The sequence below is a fragment of the Diorhabda sublineata genome, chromosome 4 (genome assembly GCF_026230105.1).
Source record: "Diorhabda sublineata isolate icDioSubl1.1 chromosome 4, icDioSubl1.1, whole genome shotgun sequence".
Classification (NCBI taxonomy): domain Eukaryota; kingdom Metazoa; phylum Arthropoda; class Insecta; order Coleoptera; family Chrysomelidae; genus Diorhabda; species Diorhabda sublineata.
In genome coordinates this window covers 1,856,266-1,880,850 of record NC_079477.1, presented here as the reverse complement: position 1 = coordinate 1,880,850, position 24,585 = coordinate 1,856,266, and the positions used below count along the sequence as shown (strand labels likewise).

The 24,585-nt window shown below is 34.4% G+C and overlaps 1 protein-coding gene across 1 annotated transcript in view; it reads right to left on the bottom strand.

Annotated features, from left to right (window-relative positions):
• LOC130442943 (regulating synaptic membrane exocytosis protein 1) overlaps positions 1-24,585 on the bottom strand; it is a 102,253-nt gene that overhangs the window by 46,729 nt on the left and 30,939 nt on the right. Inside the window, exons 3-7 of the mRNA XM_056777352.1 lie at positions 21,762-22,077; positions 9,943-10,180; positions 4,776-4,952; positions 3,371-3,633; positions 3,109-3,308 (exon numbers count right to left, since the gene is read on the bottom strand). Coding sequence (XP_056633330.1) covers positions 3,109-3,308; positions 3,371-3,633; positions 4,776-4,952; positions 9,943-10,180; positions 21,762-22,077 — 1,194 coding nt within the window. The remainder of the gene's footprint in view (positions 1-3,108; positions 3,309-3,370; positions 3,634-4,775; positions 4,953-9,942; positions 10,181-21,761; positions 22,078-24,585) is intronic.

Genomic DNA, 24,585 nt, shown 5'->3' with positions numbered 1-24,585 from the left:
ACAGTCCCCAACAACAAAAGACAGTTCCTTTTTGAAAAAAAAAAACAGTTTTCGAAGATAATTTTCGAAATGTTTTCGAAGAAGACAGTCTCCAACATCAAAAGACGCTTCATTTTCGAAAAAAGCAGTCTCTAACGACAAAAGACGGTTCATTTTCGAAAAAGACAGTTTCCAAAGAAAATTTTCGAAATGTTTTCGAAGAAGACAGTCTCCAACATCAAGAGACGGTTCCTTTTCGAAAAAGACAGTCCCCAACAACAAAAGACAGTTCCTTTTTGAAAAAAAAAACAGTTTTCGAAGATAATTTTCGAAATGTTTTCGAAGAAGACAGTCTCCAACATCAAAAGACGCTTCATTTTCGAAAAAAGCAGTCTCTAACGACAAAAGACGGTTCATTTTCGAAAAAGACAGTTTCCAAAGAAAATTTTCGAAATGTTTTCGAAGAAGACAGTCTCCAACATCAAGAGACGGTTCCTTTTCGAAAAAGACAGTCCCCAACAACAAAAGACAGTTCCTTTTTGAAAAAAAAACAGTTTTCGAAGATAATTTTCGAAATGTTTTCGAAGAAGACAGTCTCCAACATCAAAAGACGCTTCATTTTCGAAAAAAGCAGTCTCTAACGACAAAAGACGGTTCCTTTTTGAAAAAGACAGTCTCCAACAACAAATGACGCTTCATTTTTGAAAAAGACAGTTTCCAAAGAAAATTTTCGAAATGTTTTCGAAGAAGACAGTCTCCAACATCAAGAGACGGTTCCTTTTCGAAAAAGACAGTCCCCAACAACAAAAGACAGTTCCTTTTTGAAAAAAAAACAGTTTTCGAAGATAATTTTCGAAATGTTTTCGAAGAAGACAGTCTCCAACATCAAAAGACGCTTCATTTTCGAAAAAAGCAGTCTCTAACGACAAAAGACGGTTCCTTTTCGAAAAAGACAGTCCCCAACAACAAAAGACAGTTCCTTTTTGAAAAAAAAACAGTTTTCGAAGATAATTTTCGAAATGTTTTCGAAGAAGACAGTCTCCAACATCAAAAGACGCTTCATTTTCGAAAAAAGCAGTCTCTAACGACAAAAGACGGTTCCTTTTTGAAAAAGACAGTCTCCAACAACAAATGACGCTTCATTTTTGAAAAAGACAGTTTCCAAAGAAAATTTTCGAAATGTTTTCGAAGAAGACAGTCTCCAACATCAAGAGACGGTTCCTTTTCGAAAAAGACAGTCCCCAACAACAAAAGACAGTTCCTTTTTGAAAAAAAAAACAGTTTTCGAAGATAATTTTCGAAATGTTTTCGAAGAAGACAGTCTCCAACATCAAAAGACGCTTCATTTTCGAAAAAAGCAGTCTCTAACGACAAAAGACGGTTCATTTTCGAAAAAGACAGTTTCCAAAGAAAATTTTCGAAATGTTTTCGAAGAAGACAGTCTCCAACATCAAGAGACGGTTCCTTTTCGAAAAAGACAGTCCCCAACAACAAAAGACAGTTCCTTTTTGAAAAAAAAACAGTTTTCGAAGATAATTTTCGAAATGTTTTCGAAGAAGACAGTCTCCAACATCAAAAGACGCTTCATTTTCGAAAAAAGCAGTCTCTAACGACAAAAGACGGTTCCTTTTTGAAAAAGACAGTCTCCAACAACAAATGACGCTTCATTTTTGAAAAAGACAGTTTCCAAAGAAAATTTTCGAAATGTTTTCGAAGAAGACAGTCTCCAACATCAAGAGACGGTTCCTTTTCGAAAAAGACAGTCCCCAACAACAAAAGACAGTTCCTTTTTGAAAAAAAAACAGTTTTCGAAGATAATTTTCGAAATGTTTTCGAAGAAGACAGTCTCCAACATCAAAAGACGCTTCATTTTCGAAAAAAGCAGTCTCTAACGACAAAAGACGGTTCCTTTTCGAAAAAGACAGTCCCCAACAACAAAAGACAGTTCCTTTTTGAAAAAAAAACAGTTTTCGAAGATAATTTTCGAAATGTTTTCGAAGAAGACAGTCTCCAACATCAAAAGACGCTTCATTTTCGAAAAAAGCAGTCTCTAACGACAAAAGACGGTTCCTTTTTGAAAAAGACAGTCTCCAACAACAAATGACGCTTCATTTTCGAAAAAGACAGTTTCCAAAGAAAATTTTCGAAATGTTTTCGAAGAAGACAGTCTCCAACATCAAGAGACGGTTCCTTTTCGAAAAAGACAGTCCCCAACAACAAAAGACAGTTCCTTTTTGAAAAAAAAACAGTTTTCGAAGATAATTTTCGAAATGTTTTCGAAGAAGACAGTCTCCAACATCAAAAGACGCTTCATTTTCGAAAAAAGCAGTCTCTAACGACAAAAGACGGTTCATTTTCGAAAAAGACAGTTTCCAAAGAAAATTTTCGAAATGTTTTCGAAGAAGACAGTCTCCAACATCAAGAGACGGTTCCTTTTCGAAAAAGACAGTCCCCAACAACAAAAGACAGTTCCTTTTTGAAAAAAAAACAGTTTTCGAAGATAATTTTCGAAATGTTTTCGAAGAAGACAGTCTCCAACATCAAAAGACGCTTCATTTTCGAAAAAAGCAGTCTCTAACGACAAAAGACGGTTCCTTTTTGAAAAAGACAGTCTCCAACAATAAATGACGCTTCATTTTTGAAAAAGACATTTTCCAAAGAAAATTTTAAGAATTTTTTTCGAAAAAGACAGTTCTTAACAACAAAAGACAATTCCATTTTGAAAAAGACATTTTCCAAAGAAAATTTTACGAATTTTTTTCGAAAAAGACAGTTCTTAATAACAAAAGATTCTTCCTTTTTGAAAAAAGCAGAAGACAAATGACAGTTTTTTTTTGAAAATTTGCAACTTCCAAAGACAAAATGATGAAGAATTTTCTCAAAAGAGTGTGGTGGAGGCCGCTTTTGCTCTATATCTCACTTACAGTTACTAGACTCTCGCTTTATATACTAAAACCACATTCTAGAACCTCCGACATTTGGAAATCTTTAGTTTGTCGTGAAAAATTGGGACGCGCGTCTGCTTCGATAACACGTTAAAACAAAAACCGTCTTCACGGTCTATATCAACGGACGAGTTCGTTACAACATAAATTTTTAAAAATTGATAGTGATAAACTGAAAACTTACTTCTGTGCGCCTTATCCGATGGATCTCTCCTCAAAACGACACGTTTCTGAGCTGCAGCCGATGTTCCCGAATCCACGTCGTGTATAACTATTCGAATGGCCTCTGCGTCCACGGATTGTTGCCTCCTCGGAGCGGCTTCCAAATCCTCCAACGCCGGTGTAGGTCTTGGTGCCATAGAACGAATACCAGGGATATCAGGACTGTAATATAGATCAAGTTAATATACAATCTCCAACGGATAAAGTAGAAGATGTCTTCTTACAGATATGATCCTCTTCTTCTAGTTCTTCTGTCTTCTTCTGGGGCTATTAGTGAAGCGGGAGGAGCGTCAGGGCTCGGAGGACTTCCAGGTTCCTGAGCGGGCGCTATTCTAAACGAAGCTCTTCTAGTCATAGCTCCTGTAGGTGCCGTTGTTACTGTACTCAACCCAGGCACTGAGAATACGTCGTAGGCCGATGCCCTTCTGGGCATGGGCGCCGGTAATCCGAGCCCGTTGTCAGTTGGACCGCCTGGAGTGTTTTTCACCTGAAAAATGTCGCGACATCAACTCTGCTCACTTTTACACATGCTTTTGAACCAATTGTCGAAGCATCTTTTCCATTCCGATTGAGGCACCACCAAAACCTTAACCTCGCAATTTTTTTCCCGATTTACGATAATCAGAAGAAGTCATTGGGTACCAAACAAGGACTGTACGGTGGATGACCGATCAATTCGATGTTTTGAACGTTTTTGTTTGAATTGAGGAATGATTTGTCTTCTGCGATTGGTTTTTATGGACAAACCTAGAATCGTACTTTCAATCAACGCAATCAATCTCGCGGTTTGTCACATGACGATCCTGCCAAATCAGTTTACTCAGTTTTTTGACAAAACAACCGATTTTGGACGACCTCCACGATTTTAATCCTGTAACGAAGTGAAACCACGATTGAAGTCATCATTAAAAATGTCAAACTTAATGTTGTCACTGTCAGATTTGACGTAATCACGTCGGTGTTGCCATATTTCAAGATTTGAATAGCAACCTTAGATTTATGAATACTTTTTGTATTATTTGGATTTCTTTCTAATGACAACGTCGCCATTCAACAAAATCAAAGATGATCTGTAAATTGAGACATCCTATATATAATATTGAATTCTGTACAAATTACAGACACGTGTCTCGTGATTCAAAATAAAGCTAGTTTGTGGACAATTGACCAAATAAAAAATAGTGCACTTCACTTCAATTAATTTATTTTTAAAAGTGTACTAGTAGAAAATATCGACGAAAAACATCGAAATTTACGTACTGGAACAAAAATAAAAACACTATTAACGAAAAATGTCGATGAAACGACTCATACGCGTTTTTATTCAAAACTGAGAAGTTTCATATCGAATCACACTGTATATTTCGTGTTTAGTCTTATATACATCCCATGATCGTCGATTTTCAACACTCTTATGGAATTTTCCTGGCTGTTTTTATGAGCGTCGCGTCGTACGGAAAATGTTGACCATAAAAATGGGCCCTTGCTGAACACGTGCTGTTTGCAATTTCCTCTTATCATAAATTTTATTCGGGTCAAAAATTCAACACGTTATAGCTCTGGTATTACAGTTTTTTTTTTTTGAAAAATTGATTTTATTGTCATCGAACATTCGATATGATCACTAACCTCTTCGTCGTAGCTGTGCTGTCTGGCTACCCTCGAGGCCCTTCTGGACCGTGGAGCAACTGGTGCTACAGCCGGGATTTCCCTCGGGGGACTGTTTTGTCGACTACACGCTGCGCTGCGTCCCGTTCGGTTGCGTGTCCAATCAGGATCGGGGGTTTTGGCACCGGTACCTTTCAACTGAAATATTATTCGTAGTGTGAATTAAAATGATTTCAATTAATGTTTGGATTCGATGTAACGAGAAAAATTATTCAAGTTGCTCGCACGGCGAAAAAGTGATTAAAAAATTTCTATTTAGGGACTTTTAAGTCATGGGATAGTTGTAGGGGCGCGGGCCTTCACCTCGGTCGTTAATTTGTTTCTTTTGTTAGCTTCCTCGAGCTAATTTTTTAAATTTTTTGTAAAAATTAGATGCGAATACTGGCGAATTTGGATTTTGCACTACTTTTTGTGCGACAAGTCAAAAATTCGCCTCAATTTGCGCGTATTACGAGCGATAGCGAAGATTGCAGCGATTCCGATTAAAATTATTCGTAATCAGTAACCTTAAAATCCACCACATACCAAATTTTAATAGAAAATGATGATTTTTCAACATTGTTAGCCGCCCTTCTCATTTTTGAAAATGTATCGAAAGATTTGTAACGAGCGACCTCGAAAAGGGTCGTATACCAAATTTCATTGGAAAATCGAGATTTTCTCAGCATTCCTGACCGCCATTTTGAATCAGACATTTTTTTTCTTAAAAAACTGTTGACAGATTCGTAATCAGTGACCTCAAAACACCCATATACCAAATTTAATTAGAAAACAACGAGTTTTTAAAGTTTCTTGACCGCCATTTTGACTACGCCATTTTGTTTATCAAAAAACCGTTGACAGATTCGTAATCAGCGACGTCAAAACACCCGTATACCAAATTTAATTAGAAAACAATGATTTTTTAAACTTTCTTGACCGCCATTTTGATTCCGCCATTTTGTTTCTCAAAAAACCGTTGACAGATTCGTAATCAGTGACCTCAAAACACCTGTATACAAAATTTAATAAGGAAACGAGTTTTTAAAGTTTCTTGACCGCCATTTTGACTACGCCATTTTGTTTATCAAAAAACTTTTGACAGATTCGTAATCAGCGACGTCAAAACACCCGTATACCAAATTTAATTAGAAAACAATGATTTTTTAAACTTTCTTGATCGCCATTTTGATTCCGCCATTTTGTTTCTCAAAAAACCGTTGACAGATTCGTAATCAGTGACCTCAAAACACCTGTATACAAAATTTAATAAGGAAACGAGTTTTTAAAGTTTCTTGACCGCCATTTTGAGTCCACCATTTTGTTTATCAAAAAACTTTTGACACACTCGTAACCAGCGACCTCAAAACACCCGTATACCAAATTTAATTAGAAAACAACGAGTTTTTAAACTTTCTTGGCCGCCATTTTGATTCCGCCATTTTGTTTCTTAAAAAACTTTTGACAGATTCGTAATCAGCGACGTCAAAACACCCGTATCCCAAATTTAATTAGAAAACAATGATTTTTTAAACTTTCTTGACCGCCATTTTGATTCCGCCATTTTGTTTCTCAAAAAACCGTTGACAGATTCGTAATCAGTGACCTCAAAACACCTGTATACAAAATTTAATAAGGAAACGAGTTTTTAAAGTTTCTTGACCGCCATTTTGAGTCCACCATTTTGTTTATCAAAAAACTTTTGACACACTCGTAACCAGCGACCTCAAAACACCCGTATACCAAATTTAATTAGAAAACAACGAGTTTTTAAACTTTCTTGGCCGCCATTTTGATTCCGCCATTTTGTTTCTTAAAAAACTTTTGACAGATTCGTAATCAGCGACGTCAAAACACCCGTATCCCAAATTTAATTAGAAAACAATGATTTTTTAAACTTTCTTGACCGCCATTTTGATTCCGCCATTTTGTTTCTCAAAAAACCGTTGACAGATTCGTAATCAGTGACCTCAAAACACCTGTATACAAAATTTAATAAGGAAACGAGTTTTTAAAGTTTCTTGACCGCCATTTTGAGTCCACCATTTTGTTTATCAAAAAACTTTTGACACACTCGTAACCAGCGACCTCAAAACACCCGTATACCAAATTTAATTAGAAAACAACGAGTTTTTAAACTTTCTTGGCCGCCATTTTGATTCCGCCATTTTGTTTCTTAAAAAACTTTTGACAGATTCGTAATCAGCGACCTCAAAACACCCGTATCCCAAATTTAATTAGAAAACAATGATTTTTTAAACTTTCTTGACCGCCATTCTGATTCCGCCATTTTGTTTCTCAAAAAACCGTTGACAGATTCGTAATCAGTGACCTCAAAACACCTGTATACAAAATTTAATAAGGAAACGAGTTTTTAAAGTTTCTTGACCGCCATTTTGAGTCCACCATTTTGTTTATCAAAAAACTTTTGACACACTCGTAACCAGCGACCTCAAAACACCCGTATACCAAATTTAATTAGAAAACAACGAGTTTTTAAACTTTCTTGGCCGCCATTTTGATTCCGCCATTTTGTTTCTCAAAAAACCGTTGACAGATTCGTAATCAGTGACCTCAAAACACCTGTATACAAAATTTAATAAGGAAACGAGTTTTTAAAGTTTCTTGACCGCCATTTTGAGTCCACCATTTTGTTTATCAAAAAACTTTTGACACACTCGTAACCAGCGACCTCAAAACACCCGTATACCAAATTTAATTAGAAAACAACGAGTTTTTAAACTTTCTTGGCCGCCATTTTGATTCCGCCATTTTGTTCTTAAAAAACTTTTGACAGATTCGTAATCAGCGACGTCAAAACACCCGTATCCCAAATTTAATTAGAAAACAATGATTTTTTAAACTTTCTTGACCGCCATTTTGATTCCGCCATTTTGTTTCTCAAAAAACCGTTGACAGATTCGTAATCAGTGACCTCAAAACACCTGTATACAAAATTTAATAAGGAAACGAGTTTTTAAAGTTTCTTGACCGCCATTTTGAGTCCACCATTTTGTTTATCAAAAAACTTTTGACACACTCGTAACCAGCGACCTCAAAACACCCGTATACCAAATTTAATTAGAAAACAACGAGTTTTTAAACTTTCTTGGCCGCCATTTTGATTCCGCCATTTTGTTTCTTAAAAAACTTTTGACAGATTCGTAATCAGCGACGTCAAAACACCCGTATCCCAAATTTAATTAGAAAACAATGATTTTTTAAACTTTCTTGACCGCCATTTTGATTCCGCCATTTTGTTTCTCAAAAAACCGTTGACAGATTCGTAATCAGTGACCTCAAAACACCTGTATACAAAATTTAATAAGGAAACGAGTTTTTAAAGTTTCTTGACCGCCATTTTGAGTCCACCATTTTGTTTATCAAAAAACTTTTGACACACTCGTAACCAGCGACCTCAAAACACCCGTATACCAAATTTAATTAGAAAACAACGAGTTTTTAAACTTTCTTGGCCGCCATTTTGATTCCGCCATTTTGTTTCTTAAAAAACTTTTGACAGATTCGTAATCAGCGACGTCAAAACACCCGTATCCCAAATTTAATTAGAAAACAATGATTTTTTAAACTTTCTTGACCGCCATTTTGATTCCGCCATTTTGTTTCTCAAAAAACCGTTGACAGATTCGTAATCAGTGACCTCAAAACACCTGTATACAAAATTTAATAAGGAAACGAGTTTTTAAAGTTTCTTGACCGCCATTTTGAGTCCGCCATTTTGTTTATCAAAAAACTTTTGACACACTCGTAACCAGCGACCTCAAAACACCCGTATACCAAATTTAATTAGAAAACAACGAGTTTTTAAACTTTCTTGGCCGCCATTTTGATTCCGCCATTTTGTTTCTTAAAAAACCGTTAACATATTCGTAATCAGCGACCTCGAACTTTCCCACGTACCAAATTTCAATAAAAACAATGATTTCTTAACATTGTTGGCCGTTATTTTGAAACCGATATTTCGTTTTTTTTTTGAAAAACTATTGATTGTTGCTTTGACATTTGGTAAAAAATGACTATCAAATAATGTCGACGGTTGTTAGTTTCCGCTCTACAGCAAACAAAGAAATCTTCTTCGCCCGTTCGGTACTAGACATTTTTTGATTTAGCTATTCCACATTTCAGTGTATAATTTCGATCATTTCGATCGGTAATTACAATTATTTCATTTATTTTTGAAACTACGTACGCGAGGAACTCGATGATTACCAATCATTGTATTAGAATTTCACGCATCATTAAACTGCTTTGAATATCGTCGCCACATTCCCACATTCTATAATTAAAATCATTTACTTCGATGTTATTCCGAATAGCGTAAAAGTTTTCGTGTTAATTTAAATAGAAACGCGAAGGATATTAAAGGAGACGGTGAAATATTAGGAAGTTATCGGAGTTGATGCAACATATTGGATACTGTTTCATTAGCTTGTCATTTTCCAATATTAGCCAACTAACGTGTTAGTTAACACGCGATTTGTTCATTTGGAGGGAAAAACGTTATTTTGCAGGTTTACACTCTCCTAATTGCGAAAACTCGCGTCGATTTTTTCTTTGAATCACTTGTTTTTTCGATTTTAACTAGAATTAAAATATATACGAGGGTTGCTACTCAAGTTTTGATATAGATCAATGGAAACGAATATTTATAATTAAAACAAGTGATCAACCTCTCAATCTTTTTGTTTTTGATCTACGGGAATAAAAATAAATCATTGAGTACCAAAATAAGGACGAACTATCAATATTTTGACAGTTCAAAAACGTTTTTAACAAATGCCCGGTGTACTATTCAAAATTAAACGTTCTATGGTGTGCGATTAGAACGCAGCGATGTTTTCGATGACAATGACAGATTTGACGTATTCACGTCAGTGTTGCCATATCTTAAATTAGTATATGACGTCTAGGTACTAATCTGTGGTTGGTTTATGAAATCAACTTTTGTTGATATCACAAACAATCCCTGGGGAAGAGAATACATTTAATAAAAAAAAACTACCACGACTAGACCAAAGAAAATAGAATAATAGCCCATTTCAGTCACTTTTCGACCTTCTCGAGAAACATAATAAGCCTCTTAACTATAGAGTAAAAGAAAATATGATGAAAAAAACGTGTCACCTACTTTTTCAAGCTCCTTCAGCGAAGCCGGAGACACGTCGGAATGCCTCCGCAGCTCCGGACTCCGAGGGGGCGCCAATCCACTTCCCAAACCCCCGACACTGAGACCCCCAGCGCCTCCGCCTCCGCTCCCGGATCCCAACCTGGCCTCCGAATGCCGACGCTGCAGCTCCTGGAGTGGAATTTCTAATAAACTCTCGTTCGAATCCTGTGCTATGAAGGCCGCTTTCGATTGAAGCTTCCTGGAAAGAAAAAATTTAAAATTATGAATAATAATTAATACACCCACCATGCCGATAGCAATGTTATTATCCAGATGAGAGAGTACGGGGAATAACGGATAAATTTCGATCGACTTTCCATATTTTTTATCGCGAAATTATTGTAATTTTTGATACTTCTTCTTCTCATTTTTCCTTTTAACGTCTCTAGGGCGTCTTGTACTTCCAAATCCATCCGATACTTCAGGGATACCCGAAATACTTTTGACTCAACATTCTGCCTCTAGTTTTTGCTAGTATTTCTTCATTGCTACTTCCTATATGAGTTACTATATGCTTCTGGTTTTCTCCCATTGGTGTTTGAAGGTCTCTCTTCATCATTGTATTCTTCTATCTTAACTAAATAAGATTCCCAAGGGGCTGCAAACGCTAAGAACTCGATTAGACGGGATGTTGGTAGTCTGTCTTTTGCCTACTGGTATTAGGTTAGTTTAGATTAGGTTAGGAAGATTCCCAAGAGGCTGCAGACGCCAAGAACTCGATTAGACGGGATTTTGGTAGTCTGTCTTTTGTCTACTGATGTTAGGTTAGGTTAGGTTAGGTTAGGAAGTTTCCCAAGGGGCTGCAAACGCTAAGAACTCGATTAAACGGGATGTTGGTAGTCTGTCTTTTGCCTACTGATGTTAGGTTAGGTTAGGTTAGGTTAGGAAGATTCCCAAGAGGCTGCAGACGCCAAGAGCTCGATTAGACGGAATTTTGGTAGTCTGTCTTTTGTCTACTGATGTTAGGTTAGGTTAGGTTAGGTTAGGAAGTTTCCCAAGGGGCTGCAAACGCTAAGAACTCGATTAGACGGGATGTTGGTAGTCTGTCTTTTGCCTACTGATGTTAGGTTAGGTTAGGTTAGGTTAGGAAGATTCCCAAGAGGCTGCAGACGCCAAGAGCTCGATTAGACGGAATTTTGGTAGTCTGTCTTTTGTCTACTGATGTTAGGTTAGGTTAGGTTAGGTTAGGAAGTTTCCCAAGGGGCTGCAAAGGCTAAGAACTCGATTAGACGGGATGTTGGTAGTCTGTCTTTTGCCTACTGATGTTAGGTTAGGTTAGGTTAGGTTAGGAAGATTCCCAAGAGGCTGCACACGCCAAGAGCTCGATTAGACGGAATTTTGGTAGTCTGTATTTGGTCTACTGATGTTAGGTTAGGTTAGATTAGATTAGGAAGATTCCCAAGAGGCTGCAGACGCTAAGAACTCGATTAGACGGGATGTTGGTAGTCTGTCTTTTGCCTACTGATGTTAGGTTAGGTTAGGTTAGGTTAAGAAGATTCCCAAGAGGCTGCAGACGCCAAGAGCTCGATTAGACGGGATGTTGGTAGTCTGTCTTTTGCCTACTGATGTTAGGTTAGGTTAGGTTAGGTTAAGAAGATTCCCAAGAGGCTGCAAACGCTAAGAACTCGATTAGACGGGATGTTGGTAGTCTGTCTTTTGCCTACTGATGTTAGGTTAGGTTAGGTTAGGTTAAGAAGATTCCCAAGAGGCTGCAGACGCCAAGAGCTCGATTAGACGGGATGTTGGTAGTCTGTCTTTTGCCTACTGATGTTAGGTTAGGTTAGGTTAGGTTAAGAAGATTCCCAAGAGGCTGCAGACGCCAAGAGCTCGATTAGACGGGATTTTGGTAGTCTGTCTTTTGTCTACTGATGTTAGGTTAGGTTAGGTTAGGTTAAGAAGATTCCCAAGAGGCTGCAGACGCCAAGAGCTCGATTAGACGGGATGTTGGTAGTCTGTCTTTTGCCTACTGATGTTAGGTTAGGTTAGGTTAGGTTAAGAAGATTCCCAAGAGGCTGCAGACGCCAAGAGCTCGATTAGACGGGATTTTGGTAGTCTGTCTTTTGTCTACTGATGTTAGGTTATGTTAGGTTAGGTTAGGAAGTTTCCCAAGGGGCTGCAAACGCTAAGAACTCGATTAGACGGGATGTTGGTAGTCTTTCTTTTGCCTACTGATGTTAGGTTAGGTTAGGTTAGGTTAGGAAGATTCCCAAGAGGCTGCAGACGCCAAGAGCTCGATTAGACGGAATTTTGGTAGTCTGTATTTGGTCTACTGATGTTAGGTTAGGTTAGATTAGATTAGGAAGATTCCCAAGAGGCTGCAGACGCTAAGAACTCGATTAGACGGGATGTTGGTAGTCTGTCTTTTGCCTACTGATGTTAGGTTAGGTTAGGTTAGGTTAAGAAGATTCCCAAGAGGCTGCAGACGCCAAGAGCTCGATTAGACGGGATGTTGGTAGTCTGTCTTTTGCCTACTGATGTTAGGTTAGGTTAGGTTAGGTTAAGAAGATTCCCAAGAGGCTGCAAACGCTAAGAACTCGATTAGACGGGATGTTGGTAGTCTGTCTTTTGCCTACTGATGTTAGGTTAGGTTAGGTTAGGTTAAGAAGATTCCCAAGAGGCTGCAGACGCCAAGAGCTCGATTAGACGGGATGTTGGTAGTCTGTCTTTTGCCTACTGATGTTAGGTTAGGTTAGGTTAGGTTAAGAAGATTCCCAAAAGGCTGCAGACGCCAAGAGCTCGATTAGACGGGATGTTGGTAGTCTGTCTTTTGCCTACTGATGTTAGGTTAGGTTAGGTTAGGTTAAGAAGATTCCCAAGAGGCTGCAGACGCCAAGAGCTCGATTAGACGGGATGTTGGTAGTCTGTCTTTTGCCTACTGATGTTAGGTTAGGTTAGGTTAGGTTAAGAAGATTCCCAAGAGGCTGCAGACGCCAAGAGCTCGATTAGACGGGATTTTGGTAGTCTGTCTTTTGTCTACTGATGTTAGGTTAGGTTAGGTTAGGTTAAGAAGATTCCCAAGGGGCTGCAGACGCCAAGAACTCGATTAGACGGGATTTTGGTAGTCTGTCTTTTGTCTACTGATGTTAGGTTAGGTTAGGTTAGATTAGGAAGATTCCCAAGAGGCTGCAGACGCTAAGAACTCGATTAGACGGGATTTTGGTAGTCTGTCTTTTGCCTACTGATGTTAGGTTAGGTTAGGTTAGGTTAAGAAGATTCCCAAGAGGCTGCAGACGCCAAGAGCTCGATTAGACGGGATTTTGGTAGTCTGTCTTTTGTCTACTGATGTTAGGTTAGGTTAGGTTAGGTTAAGAAGATTCCCAAGAGGCTGCAGACGCCAAGAACTCGATTAGACGGGATTTTGGTAGTCTGTCTTTTGTCTACTGATGTTAGGTTAGGTTAGGTTAGGTTAAGAAGATTCCCAAGAGGATGCAGACGCCAAGAACTCTGTTAGGCAGGTTTTTGGTAGTTTATCTCTTGCCTATTGGTGTTAGGTTAGATCCCGTATATAAAAATCTGAGCAAGTCAGGTCTGGAGATCTGTGCGGCCAAATAAATAAACAGCTTTCATCAATAGAAACAAATTCGATGCTTACACTTTTTTAAAGATTGTTAAGCAAAAGCTCCGTCAAATAACGTCAAGTTTATAAAAATCGGTTAAGCAAAACTGGACTAAAAAAATAAAATAAAATAAAATGTCCAGTTCCAATTTATAATCCCGTGTTGTAATGTTGAGAATATTGCAGAATACTATAAATTGATGATAGATATTTATTATAGTTAGACTTGGGTAAATCGATATAGGATTTACTTTTTTTTTTTTACAATTCCAACTGATGAAAGTGTCTTTAATGTCGAAGTCCTGTTTGCTTACCCTTTAAACGATTTAACTGAGAGTAATAAATCAGGAAAACCCTAAGAGATCTCTCCTTCCAAGGTATTTTTAAGTCAAGATTTATTAGAGTTTTCTAAAGGATGATTGAAAAATAGTAAATAGGTTTTCCGATAGTGAACCGAAAGATGTTTTACCGAAATCTGATGGCTGAAAGTAGGTCAGATATATATATATATATAAAATAAATACTACAAATATTAATTTAAACACAGGGTGTATCTTGTAACAGCTGATCTACGTCGAAATGGCCGCTGTGGGGTAAACAATCGATTGTCTCGTATTAACTTGAAACTAATGCAGATTAAAACTGAGTATTTTCGCAGTTCTGCAAGTGAACTTTGGAGCTAATTATCAAATTAATAACCTTTCTATTCGTTTTTTGCTTAAATTACGAAAGTTTCGTTCGAATTTATCGAGCGTGAGTACCTTTTAAGGTTGCGAAGTTATATTCTAGTGGCGGGACAAAAGTACAAGGAAATACAAGGACAAACTTGAATGTTTAAGTGGAGTTAACCTCTAAGAGTCAAGATCCTGCTCAATTTTCACGAGTTTCCAAAATATTTGCTTATCAGTTTATGTTCAACGTTTACCTACACTAAGTATAACACTGTATATAGACAAAAAAAAACGGCAAAACCACGTTTCCGGGAGAAAATTTCGCACTTCTTCAAGTGACAGTTCTTTGAGAAACGATTTCGTCGTAAAATTGGAAAAAATAAGGTCTACAATCGATCAAATAAGTTACACACAGAAACTTTGTTTACCCCACAGCGGCTATTTTTTAAATGAGCATCAGCTGATTTTGACAATTCTTAGATTACTCAATTATAAATTTAATTTTTTATTTCTTAGACCTTTTGATATGTTTTTCGTGATGATTTATCTAGATTTTAGTTGTATTTTCATATAAAACAATTTTTACAACACAAAACCCAACCTAAAAATATTAATTTTTCGATTTTTTATGAGCAAAAATAGGGTCAACGCCACTTCTAATCAAAGTTAGGTTAGGTTTTTTCCAAATTTATCGATATTAACTTGTATATAAGAAGTCGCAGGACTTTAGATGTAAAAAAGTGTGTGAAAAGTAAGAAACTTATTAGTTTCCAGTAATTATTACTGCCAAATGTACCGTGAAAACGTCGCTGTACATATACAATAGTATTTTTAATACCTATGTAACAACCCGGCTCGTTTTAATAAAAAATTCAAGCTGTTTACACTACTTGCAGCAGTGTACTTTTCTTATTCCCCCCGTAACAAAGTTGTTTATTCACCTATTTTATAGACGTTCCACACAGATGGCTCAAGGTCGAATAATTTTTATAATTAAAGTTTACAGCCCTAGATGGATCTGTCAGTATAACAATATGTGAAGTTGGCGAACTTGACACAAAACTGGATAATTTAATGTTGGTATACATTGCACAGTTGATGATTCATTATTATTTTGTTGTGTTCGTGGTTTTGTGTCCTTTTGATTATGTACAATGTTAGTTGTTAATTTTGTGAAATTATTGTCAATAAATGTTGTGTATAACATTAAGAATCTATTAATGTAATGTATTTATTTCCAAAAAGGACTTAAAACGTTTTAATAGATGGCTACCGGCTATAAACAGTACTAAATTAACTGCAAGAGATTTGTTAGGAAATTCAAGTGATTTATTTATTATTTTATTAAAATTTGGTTTAATTACTTAATTAATTATGTAAGTATTCAATATTATATTTTCATCTTATTAATAAATAAAAACTCGTTTGATTTCGATTATTATTATAATAATTATAAAATTGTCTATCTAAATCTAATGTGGGTTATCTCTTAGAAAGAAGGAGCCACGCATTTAATATTGTGATGATAGGAATTGAATGAGTAAAAGTATGAGAAGTTGGAGCGGAATCGCGATATAAAATTGAATTGAGATTTATTGTTAAGTAGAATTTTAGTTTCTAATGTTTTTTTGTTTTGTTTGATACGATAAGGTTATTTTAATAATATAGATATTGAAAATACTATAATATTTAGTTTGAGTGCTTCAACTAATCACGAACGTAACCAATTTATACAGATTGTCACTAGCTAATTATATGTATCATGTTATAATAATACTATACTAACATTTATAGACATCAATCGTCCATATATTTTATAGATTTATTTATATAAAGTGGATTGTCATGTTTCAATGTTAGGCCATTGATTACAGTATTTTTTTTATTTTTATAAGTTTTGAGACAGACATTCAACTTTTGACATAATATATTTTTTAATATCCAATTTTTTCACCGAAAACGAGGCTTTTTGAAATCGAACGGAGAAGATAAAAAAATTTTTACATCCAATCCGTTTACTTTACAATCATTTCCATTTTTCTAAATTTTCTTGATTTTAGGTCTGTTCTATTTCAAAATTAGTTTTTTTAAATAATTTTTTAAAGATAGATAACAATTTTGACGTTTCTTCTTCTTTTAGTCTTTAACAAAATATGATATTGACCTGACAATTTGTGTATTTGTATTGCTCAATAGATAACCTTCAAATTGTCAGTGTCAATATCATATTTTGATAAAGAAAAGTCGAAACGTCAATTTTATCTGTCTTTCAAAAATTATTTAAAAAAAAACTAATTTTGAAACAGGAGATACCTAAAATCAAAAAGAATTAGAATTATAAATTTAATAGATATGCTAAAACTATAAATGTCAAGTATAATTTTCTAAAAAAGAAGAATTGTTAGTCATCAATGTACGTCTGAAGTTAGCTGACGACTGACGAATTCTTCTTATTTTGTCAAAAAGCACGTTCGGTTGATTTGATAATTCAGTCAATTTGTGTTATCTTCAGACGTTCTTCTTTTTATTTATGGTTTTTTTCTTGGTTTATTTCCAGACCTGATTAATGTATACAAGGTAAATACATGTTTCATAATGGAAAATTTTCCATTAAACTAATCAGGATAAACATCGTAAACGGTGCGGATCTAATAGAAACTGTACGAGTGAGTTTTGTCGGAGGTTATTTTATGGGCAAACAATTTCTTGCTAAGTGAGAGGTTTGACCCATATCAACGGCTTTTGTAAACATTAACTAGTGTTGGAACATACACTTTTTCAGGTAAATTACTGAGACAACTTATACAGTTCGTCCAAGTAAGTTGGCGGCATATGGGACATAACTTTTTTATTATTAATTCTACGAAAAAAAGTTATTCTTTATAAAATATTCTGCATGGTCCGAAACCCGAAATTCAATCTTCAGATGTTGAATTTTTTCAGTCGTATACGAGGTAGGTCAAAAAATGTGATTAAAGTACCTTTTTGGGTTTCTCATGTGGCAACACTGTCTCTGTCAAGCCACTGTAGTTAAGTTGGGTTCTCAACGTTACTTCTGGGGCTATCTTCGTTTTTTAGTGACTCCATCTCGTGCTTCATTCCGTGAACGTTTCGAAACGTCACAATATAGTTACAGCTTCTTTTCGTTGGTTTTTTAACAAAAAATAACCGTGAATTTAACCTTAATATTCTTTAAATGGATTTAGATTTAATATCACGTTATATCATCCACAAATATTTGATTCTTTTTAATCGTTTATCGCATTAAAAAATTGTGTTTTTTACCGACCGGTTTTAAACGGGATACGTACAGCTTTTTCATGTTAAATTCATGGATTACGTTAAAATTTTAACAAAACAGATAACAAACAAAAGCACTCGTCGAAATTAAAATCCGGCTTGTTGTTGACGAAACTAATATAATCGGTTAGGCCAGAGACGGATCGAGATATCAAATATCGAAAAAACACATGGGGAAACAATCGATTAATTACTAAAATTAATCGATTTAAACCGTGAGAAGTCAATGATTCACAGGAAAGACACATTTTGACGCCTTGTTAGGTTAAACCGTACTGAACCGTGCGCGATGTTGCCAATTCTAAATAGATTTTGTTGAAATTTTCTTTCAAAGTTATAACAATTTTACTAATTTCCTCAGTAAATATTGATCTTAGAGAAAAAAGTTTCAAACAAAAAATGAAGTTTTTGAAAAGCTCTACAAAAAAGATTATATACATTTTTTACGTGAATCTATTTTTTTGGCTGTTACGAGCGAAAATATCTCTGCAGAAGTCAAATTGACATATTTTTCAGAGTTTTCTGGAAAAAGGAGAAATTAATATTAAAATAACGATAAACATTTTGTTACGTTATGATGATAAAAATAAATTTTTCCAACAGAAACTTTCCAACCGAGTCGTTTTAATAATAAAAATGAATTTTTTTGGAGAAACTCTCGAGCTAGTCCGTTCCTGCCGTTTAACGACAATACTAATAATTAAAATCAATTGTTTTTATAGATATTTTCGATCCAGTCCGTTCCTGTTGTTTATTTACATTGTTGAGTGTCATATTACTGAAAATTATTGTAGTCGCAAACTACCTAGTCCTGTCCTGCAGTTTGTTTACATTCAATTTTTTATAGGTTGTCATTCAACAATGTAAATAAACTGCAGGACAGGACGAGGTAGCTTATGCCCAAAAGTAGATTAACAAATTAAATAAACAACAGGAACGGACTGGTTCAGAGTTTTCTGGGAAAAGGAAAAATTAATATTAAAATAACGATAAACATTTCGTTATGTAATGATGATAAAAATAAATTTTTCTAACAGAAACTTTCAAGCCGAGGCGTTTTAATAATAAAAATGAATTTTTTTGGGGATACTTTCGATCCAGTCCGTTCCTGTTGTTAATTTACATTGTCGAATGTCATATTACTGAAAATTATTGTAGTCACAAACTACCTAGTCCGGTCCTGCAATTTGTTTACATTCAATTTTTTATAGGTTGTCATTCAACAATGTAAATAAACTGCAGGACAGGACTGGCTCTGAGTCTTCTGGGAAAAGGAGAAATTAATATTAAAATAACGATAAACATTTTGTTACGTTATGATGATAAAAATAAATTTTTCCAACAGAAACTTTCCAACCGAGTCGTTTTAATAATAAAAATGAATTTTTTTGGAGAAACTCTCGAGCTAGTCCGTTCCTGCTGTTTAACGACAATACTAATAATTAAAATCAATTGTTTTTATAGATATTTTCGATCCAGTCCGTTCCTGTTGTTTATTTACATTGTTGAGTGTCATATTACTGAAAATTATTGTAGTCGCAAACTACCTAGTCCTGTCCTGCAGTTTGTTTACATTCAATTTTTTATAGGTTGTCATTCAACAATGTAAATAAACTGCAGGACAGGACGAGGTATCTTATGCCCAAAAGTAGATTAAGAAATTAAATAAACAACAGGAACGGACTGGTTCAGAGTTTTCTGGGAAAAGGAAAAATTAATATTAAAATAACGATAAACATTTCGATATGTAATGATGATAAAAATAATTTTTTCCAACAGAAACTTTCCAACCGAGTCGTTTTAATAATAAAAATAAATTTTTTTGGAGAAACTTTCTAGCTAGTCCGTTCCTGCTGTTTAACGACAATACTAATAATTAAAATCAATTGTTTTTATAGATATTTTCGATCCAGTCCGTTCCTGTTGTTTATTTACATTGTTGAGTGTCATATTACTGAAAATTATTGTAGTCACAAACTACCTAGTCCTGTCCTGCAGTTTGTTTACATTCAATTTTTTATAGGTTGTCATTCAACAATGTAAATAAACTGCAGGACAGGACGAGGTATCTTATGCCCAAAAGTAGATTAAGAAATTAAATAAACAACAGGAACGGACTGGTTCAGAGTTTTCTGGGAAAAGGAAAAATTAATATTAAAATAACGATAAACATTTCGATATGTAATGATGATAAAAATAATTTTTTCCAACAGAAACTTTCCAACCGAGTCGTTTTAATAATAAAAATAAATTTTTTTGGAGAAACTTTCTAGCTAGTCCGTTCCTGCTGTTTAACGACAATACTAATAATTAAAATCAATTGTTTTTATAGATATTTTCGATCCAGTCCGTTCCTGTTGTTTATTTACATTGTTGAGTGTCATATTACTGAAAATTATTGTAGTCGCAAACTACCTAGTCCTGTCCTGCAGTTTGTTTACATTCAATTTTTTATAGGTTGTCATTCAACAATGTAAATAAACTGCAGGACAGGACGAGGTATCTTATGCCCAAAAGTAGATTAAGAAATTAAATAAACAACAGGAACGGACTGGTTCAGAGTTTTCTGGGAAAAGGAAAAATTAATATTAAAATAACGATAAACATTTCGATATGTAATGATGATAAAAATAATTTTTTCCAACAGAAACTTTCCAACCGAGTCGTTTTAATAATAAAAATAAATTTTTTTGGAGAAACTTTCTAGCTAGTCCGTTCCTGCTGTTTAACGACAATACTAATAATTAAAATCAATTGTTTTTATAGATATTTTCGATCCAGTCCGTTCCTGTTGTTTATTTACATTGTTGAGTGTCATATTACTGAAAATTATTGTAGTCGCAAACTACCTAGTCCTGTCCTGCAGTTTGTTTACATTCAATTTTTTATAGGTTGTCATTCAACAATGTAAATAAACTGCAGGACAGGACGAGGTATCTTATGCCCAAAAGTAGATTAAGAAATTAAATAAACAACAGGAACGGACTGGTTCAGAGTTTTCTGGGAAAAGGAAAAATTAATATTAAAATAACGATAAACATTTCGATATGTAATGATGATAAAAATAATTTTTTCCAACAGAAATTTTCCAACCGAGTCGTTTTAATAATAAAAATGAATTTTTTTGGAGAAACTCTCGAGCTAGTCCGTTCCTGCCGTTTAACGACAATACTAATAATTAAAATCAATTGTTTTTATAGATATTTTCGATCCAGTCCGTTCCTGTTGTTTATTTACATTGTCGAATGTCATATTACTGAAAATTATTGTAGTCACAAACTACCTAGTCCTGTCCTGCAGTTTGTTTACATTCAATTTTTTATAGGTTGTCATTCAACAATGTAAATAAACTGCAGGACAGGACGAGGTAGCTTATGCCCAAAAGTAGATTAACAAATTAAATAAACAACAGGAACGGACTGGTTCAGAGTTTTCTGGGAAAAGGAAAAATTAATATTAAAATAACGATAAACATTTCGTTATGTAATGATGATAAAAATAAATTTTTCTAACAGAAACTTTCAAGCCGAGGCGTTTTAATAATAAAAATGAATTTTTTTGGGGATACTTTCGATCCAGTCCGTTCCTGTTGTTAATTTACATTGTCGAATGTCATATTACTGAAAATTATTGTAGTCACAAACTACCTAGTCCGGTCCTGCAATTTGTTTACATTCAATTTTTTATAGGTTGTCATTCAACAATGTAAATAAACTGCAGGACAGGACTGGCTCTGAGTCTTCTGGGAAAAGGAGAAATTAATATTAAAATAACGATAAACATTTTGTTATGTAATGATGATAAAAACAAATTTTTCCAACAGAAATTTTCCAACCGAGTCGTTTTAATAATAAAAATGAATTTTTTTGGAGAAACTCTCGAGCTAGTCCGTTCCTGCCGTTTAATGACAATACTAATAATTAAAATCAATTGTTTTTATAGATATTTTCGATCCAGTCCGTTCCTGTTGTTTATTTACATTGTCGAATGTCATATTACTGAAAATTATTGTAGTCACAAACTACCTAGTCCGGTCCTGCAGTTTGTTTACATTATATTTCTTCGACTTGAGTCATTTAATAATATAAAAAAACCGCAGGAACGCGGGTTGATTTTCATTATTATCACGTAAAAAAATATCACACCAGCTTTGGTAAACATTTCATCAAAATCCTTGGATAAATATTTCTAAATTTGAGGTTACGATAAACGTTTGTATTAATTTAATATTGATAATTCATGTTATAACTCACCTTCTACAAACGCTACAGGTCCAATCAGCCGGATCCTCGTTTTCCTTGAGTTTGCTATAACTCGCGCAGTCCTCGCAAACTCGTTGCGTGCATTCTGCGCAAGTCCTACTGAAATCGTCCTGCTTGAAAGCTTTCAAACAAACGCGGCAAGCTCCGGCTCTACTTGGAGGTTTACCCGGTTCATTTTTATTCGCTGTGGGCGCCGAAGAAGCGGTCTGAGATTGAGCGGCGGTATCCGTTGAGGGTTTTTCTTCGTTGGGGGTGATCGTTTCTTGAACGTCTGGTATTAAAGAAGGTCTAGGGGCCATTTTCGTTACTGAAACGTAATATTATAACACATAAAATCACTATAATAATACATCGACCATTATTTTTTACAATATGACTATAAACATCTAATTCTTTGAAAAAAGAATCTAAAAACGAGGTATATTTCAACGTTAGGTTACGATAGATTCGAAATTTGAGGTTATGTACTCAAAAATGGTCGATTTTGAGGTTAGGTTCGCAGCTTTTTCATGTAGATGACTGTACAAGTTTTTTTTTGAATTTTGTGTTCAATAATTTCGTTTATTATTATTCTTATTCATCAGTTGAACAATCTCACAGTTTCATTACTAATTTTTTTACTTAAATTTGATAATCCATGGAGGTTTCTGCTTTGAAAATTGTACTTTAGGATTCTTGCTGTCCTCACTGTTGAAATGCATGGGTTTGTATTCGTCGCATTTAATTCCTAACAATTAACGTCATATAATAGAGATAACCTCAAATTTGTCGAACTTGAAGGTAGTTGTAAGGCATTTATTTGCGTTGCAACAGTATTTTTTGACAAACTATGAATGCGTAATTATATAATTAACCATCTAGAACAAATATAAAGTTTTGAAGTTTTGTAAAACATGTTTTATATTTGAAAACATCGAAAATTGAATGCGACGTCCAAAAAATGCGATTTAAGTCATATAATAGAGATAACCTCAAATTTGTCGAACTTGAAGGTAGTTGTAAGGCATTTATTTGCGTTGCCACAGTATTTTTTGACAAACTATTGAATGCGTAATTATATAATTAACCATCTAGAACAAATATAAAATTTTGAAGTTTTGTAAAACATGTTTTATATTTGAAAACATCGAAAATTGAATGCGACGTTCGGAAAATGCGATTTAAGTCATATAATAGAGATAACCTCAAATTTGTCGAACTTGAAGGTAGTTGTAAGGCATTTATTTGCGTTGCCACAGTATTTTTTGACAAACTATTGAATGCGTAATTATATAATTAACCATCTAGAACAAATATAAAATTTTGAAGTTTTGTAAAACATGTTTTATATTTGAAAACATCGAAAATTGAATGCGACGTTCTGAAAATGCGATTTAAGTCATATATTAGAGATAACCTCAAATTTAACGAGCTTGAAGGTAGTTGTAAGGCATTTATTTGCGTTGCCACAGTATTTTTTGACAAACTATGAATGCGTAATTATATAATTAACCATCTAGAAGAAATATAAAGTTTTGAAGTTTTGTAAAACATGTTTTATATTTGAAAACATCGAAAATTGAATGCGACGTTCGGAAAATGCGATTTAAGTCATATATTAGAGATAACCTCAAATTTAACGAGCTTGAAGGTAGTTGTAAGGCATTTATTTGCGTTGCAACAGTATTTTTTGACAAACTATGAATGCGTAATTATATAATTAACCATCTAGAACAAATATAAAGTTTTGAAGTTTTGTAAAACATGTTTTATATTTGAAAACATCGAAAATTGAATGCGACGTCCAAAAAATGCGTTTTAAGTCATATAATAGAGATAACCTCAAATTTGTCGAACTTGAAGGTAGTTGTAAGGCATTTATTTGCGTTGCCACAGTATTTTTTGACAAACTATGAATGCGTTATTATATAATTAACCATCTAGAACAAATATAAAGTTTTGTAAAACATGTTTTATATTTGAAAACATCGAAAATTGAATGCGACGTTCGGAAAATGCGATTTAAGTCATATATTAGAGATAACCTCAAATTTAACGAGCTTGAAGGTAGTTGTAAGGCATTTATTTGCGTTGCCACAGTATTTTTTGACAAACTATTGAATGCGTAATTATATAATTAACCATCTAGAAGAAATATAAAGTTTTGAAGTTTTGTAAAACATGCTTTATATTTGAAAACATCGAAAATTGAATGCGATGTCCAAAAAATGCGATTTAAGTCATATAATAGAGATAACCTCAAATTTGTCGAACTTGAAGGTAGTTGTAAGGCATTTATTTGCGTTGCCACAGTATTTTTTGACAAACTATGAATGCGTAATTATATAATTAACCATCTAGAACAAATATAAAGTTTTGAAGTTTTGTAAAACATGTTTTATATTTGAAAACATCGAAAATTGAATGCGACGTCCAAAAAATGCGTTTTAAGTCATATAATAGAGATAACCTCAAATTTGTCGAACTTGAAGGTAGTTGTAAGGCATTTATTTGCGTTGCCACAGTATTTTTTGACAAACTATTGAATGCGTAATTATATAATTAACCATCTAGAACAAATATAAAATTTTGAAGTTTTGTAAAACATGTTTTATATTTGAAAACATCGAAAATTGAATGCGACGTTCGGAAAATGCGATTTAAGTCATATATTAGAGATAACCTCAAATTTAACGAGCTTGAAGGTAGTTGTAAGGCATTTATTTGCGTTGCCACAGTATTTTTTGACAAACTATTGAATGCGTTATTATATAATTAACCATCTAGAACAAATATAAAATTTTGAAGTTTTGTAAATCATTTTTTATATTTGAAA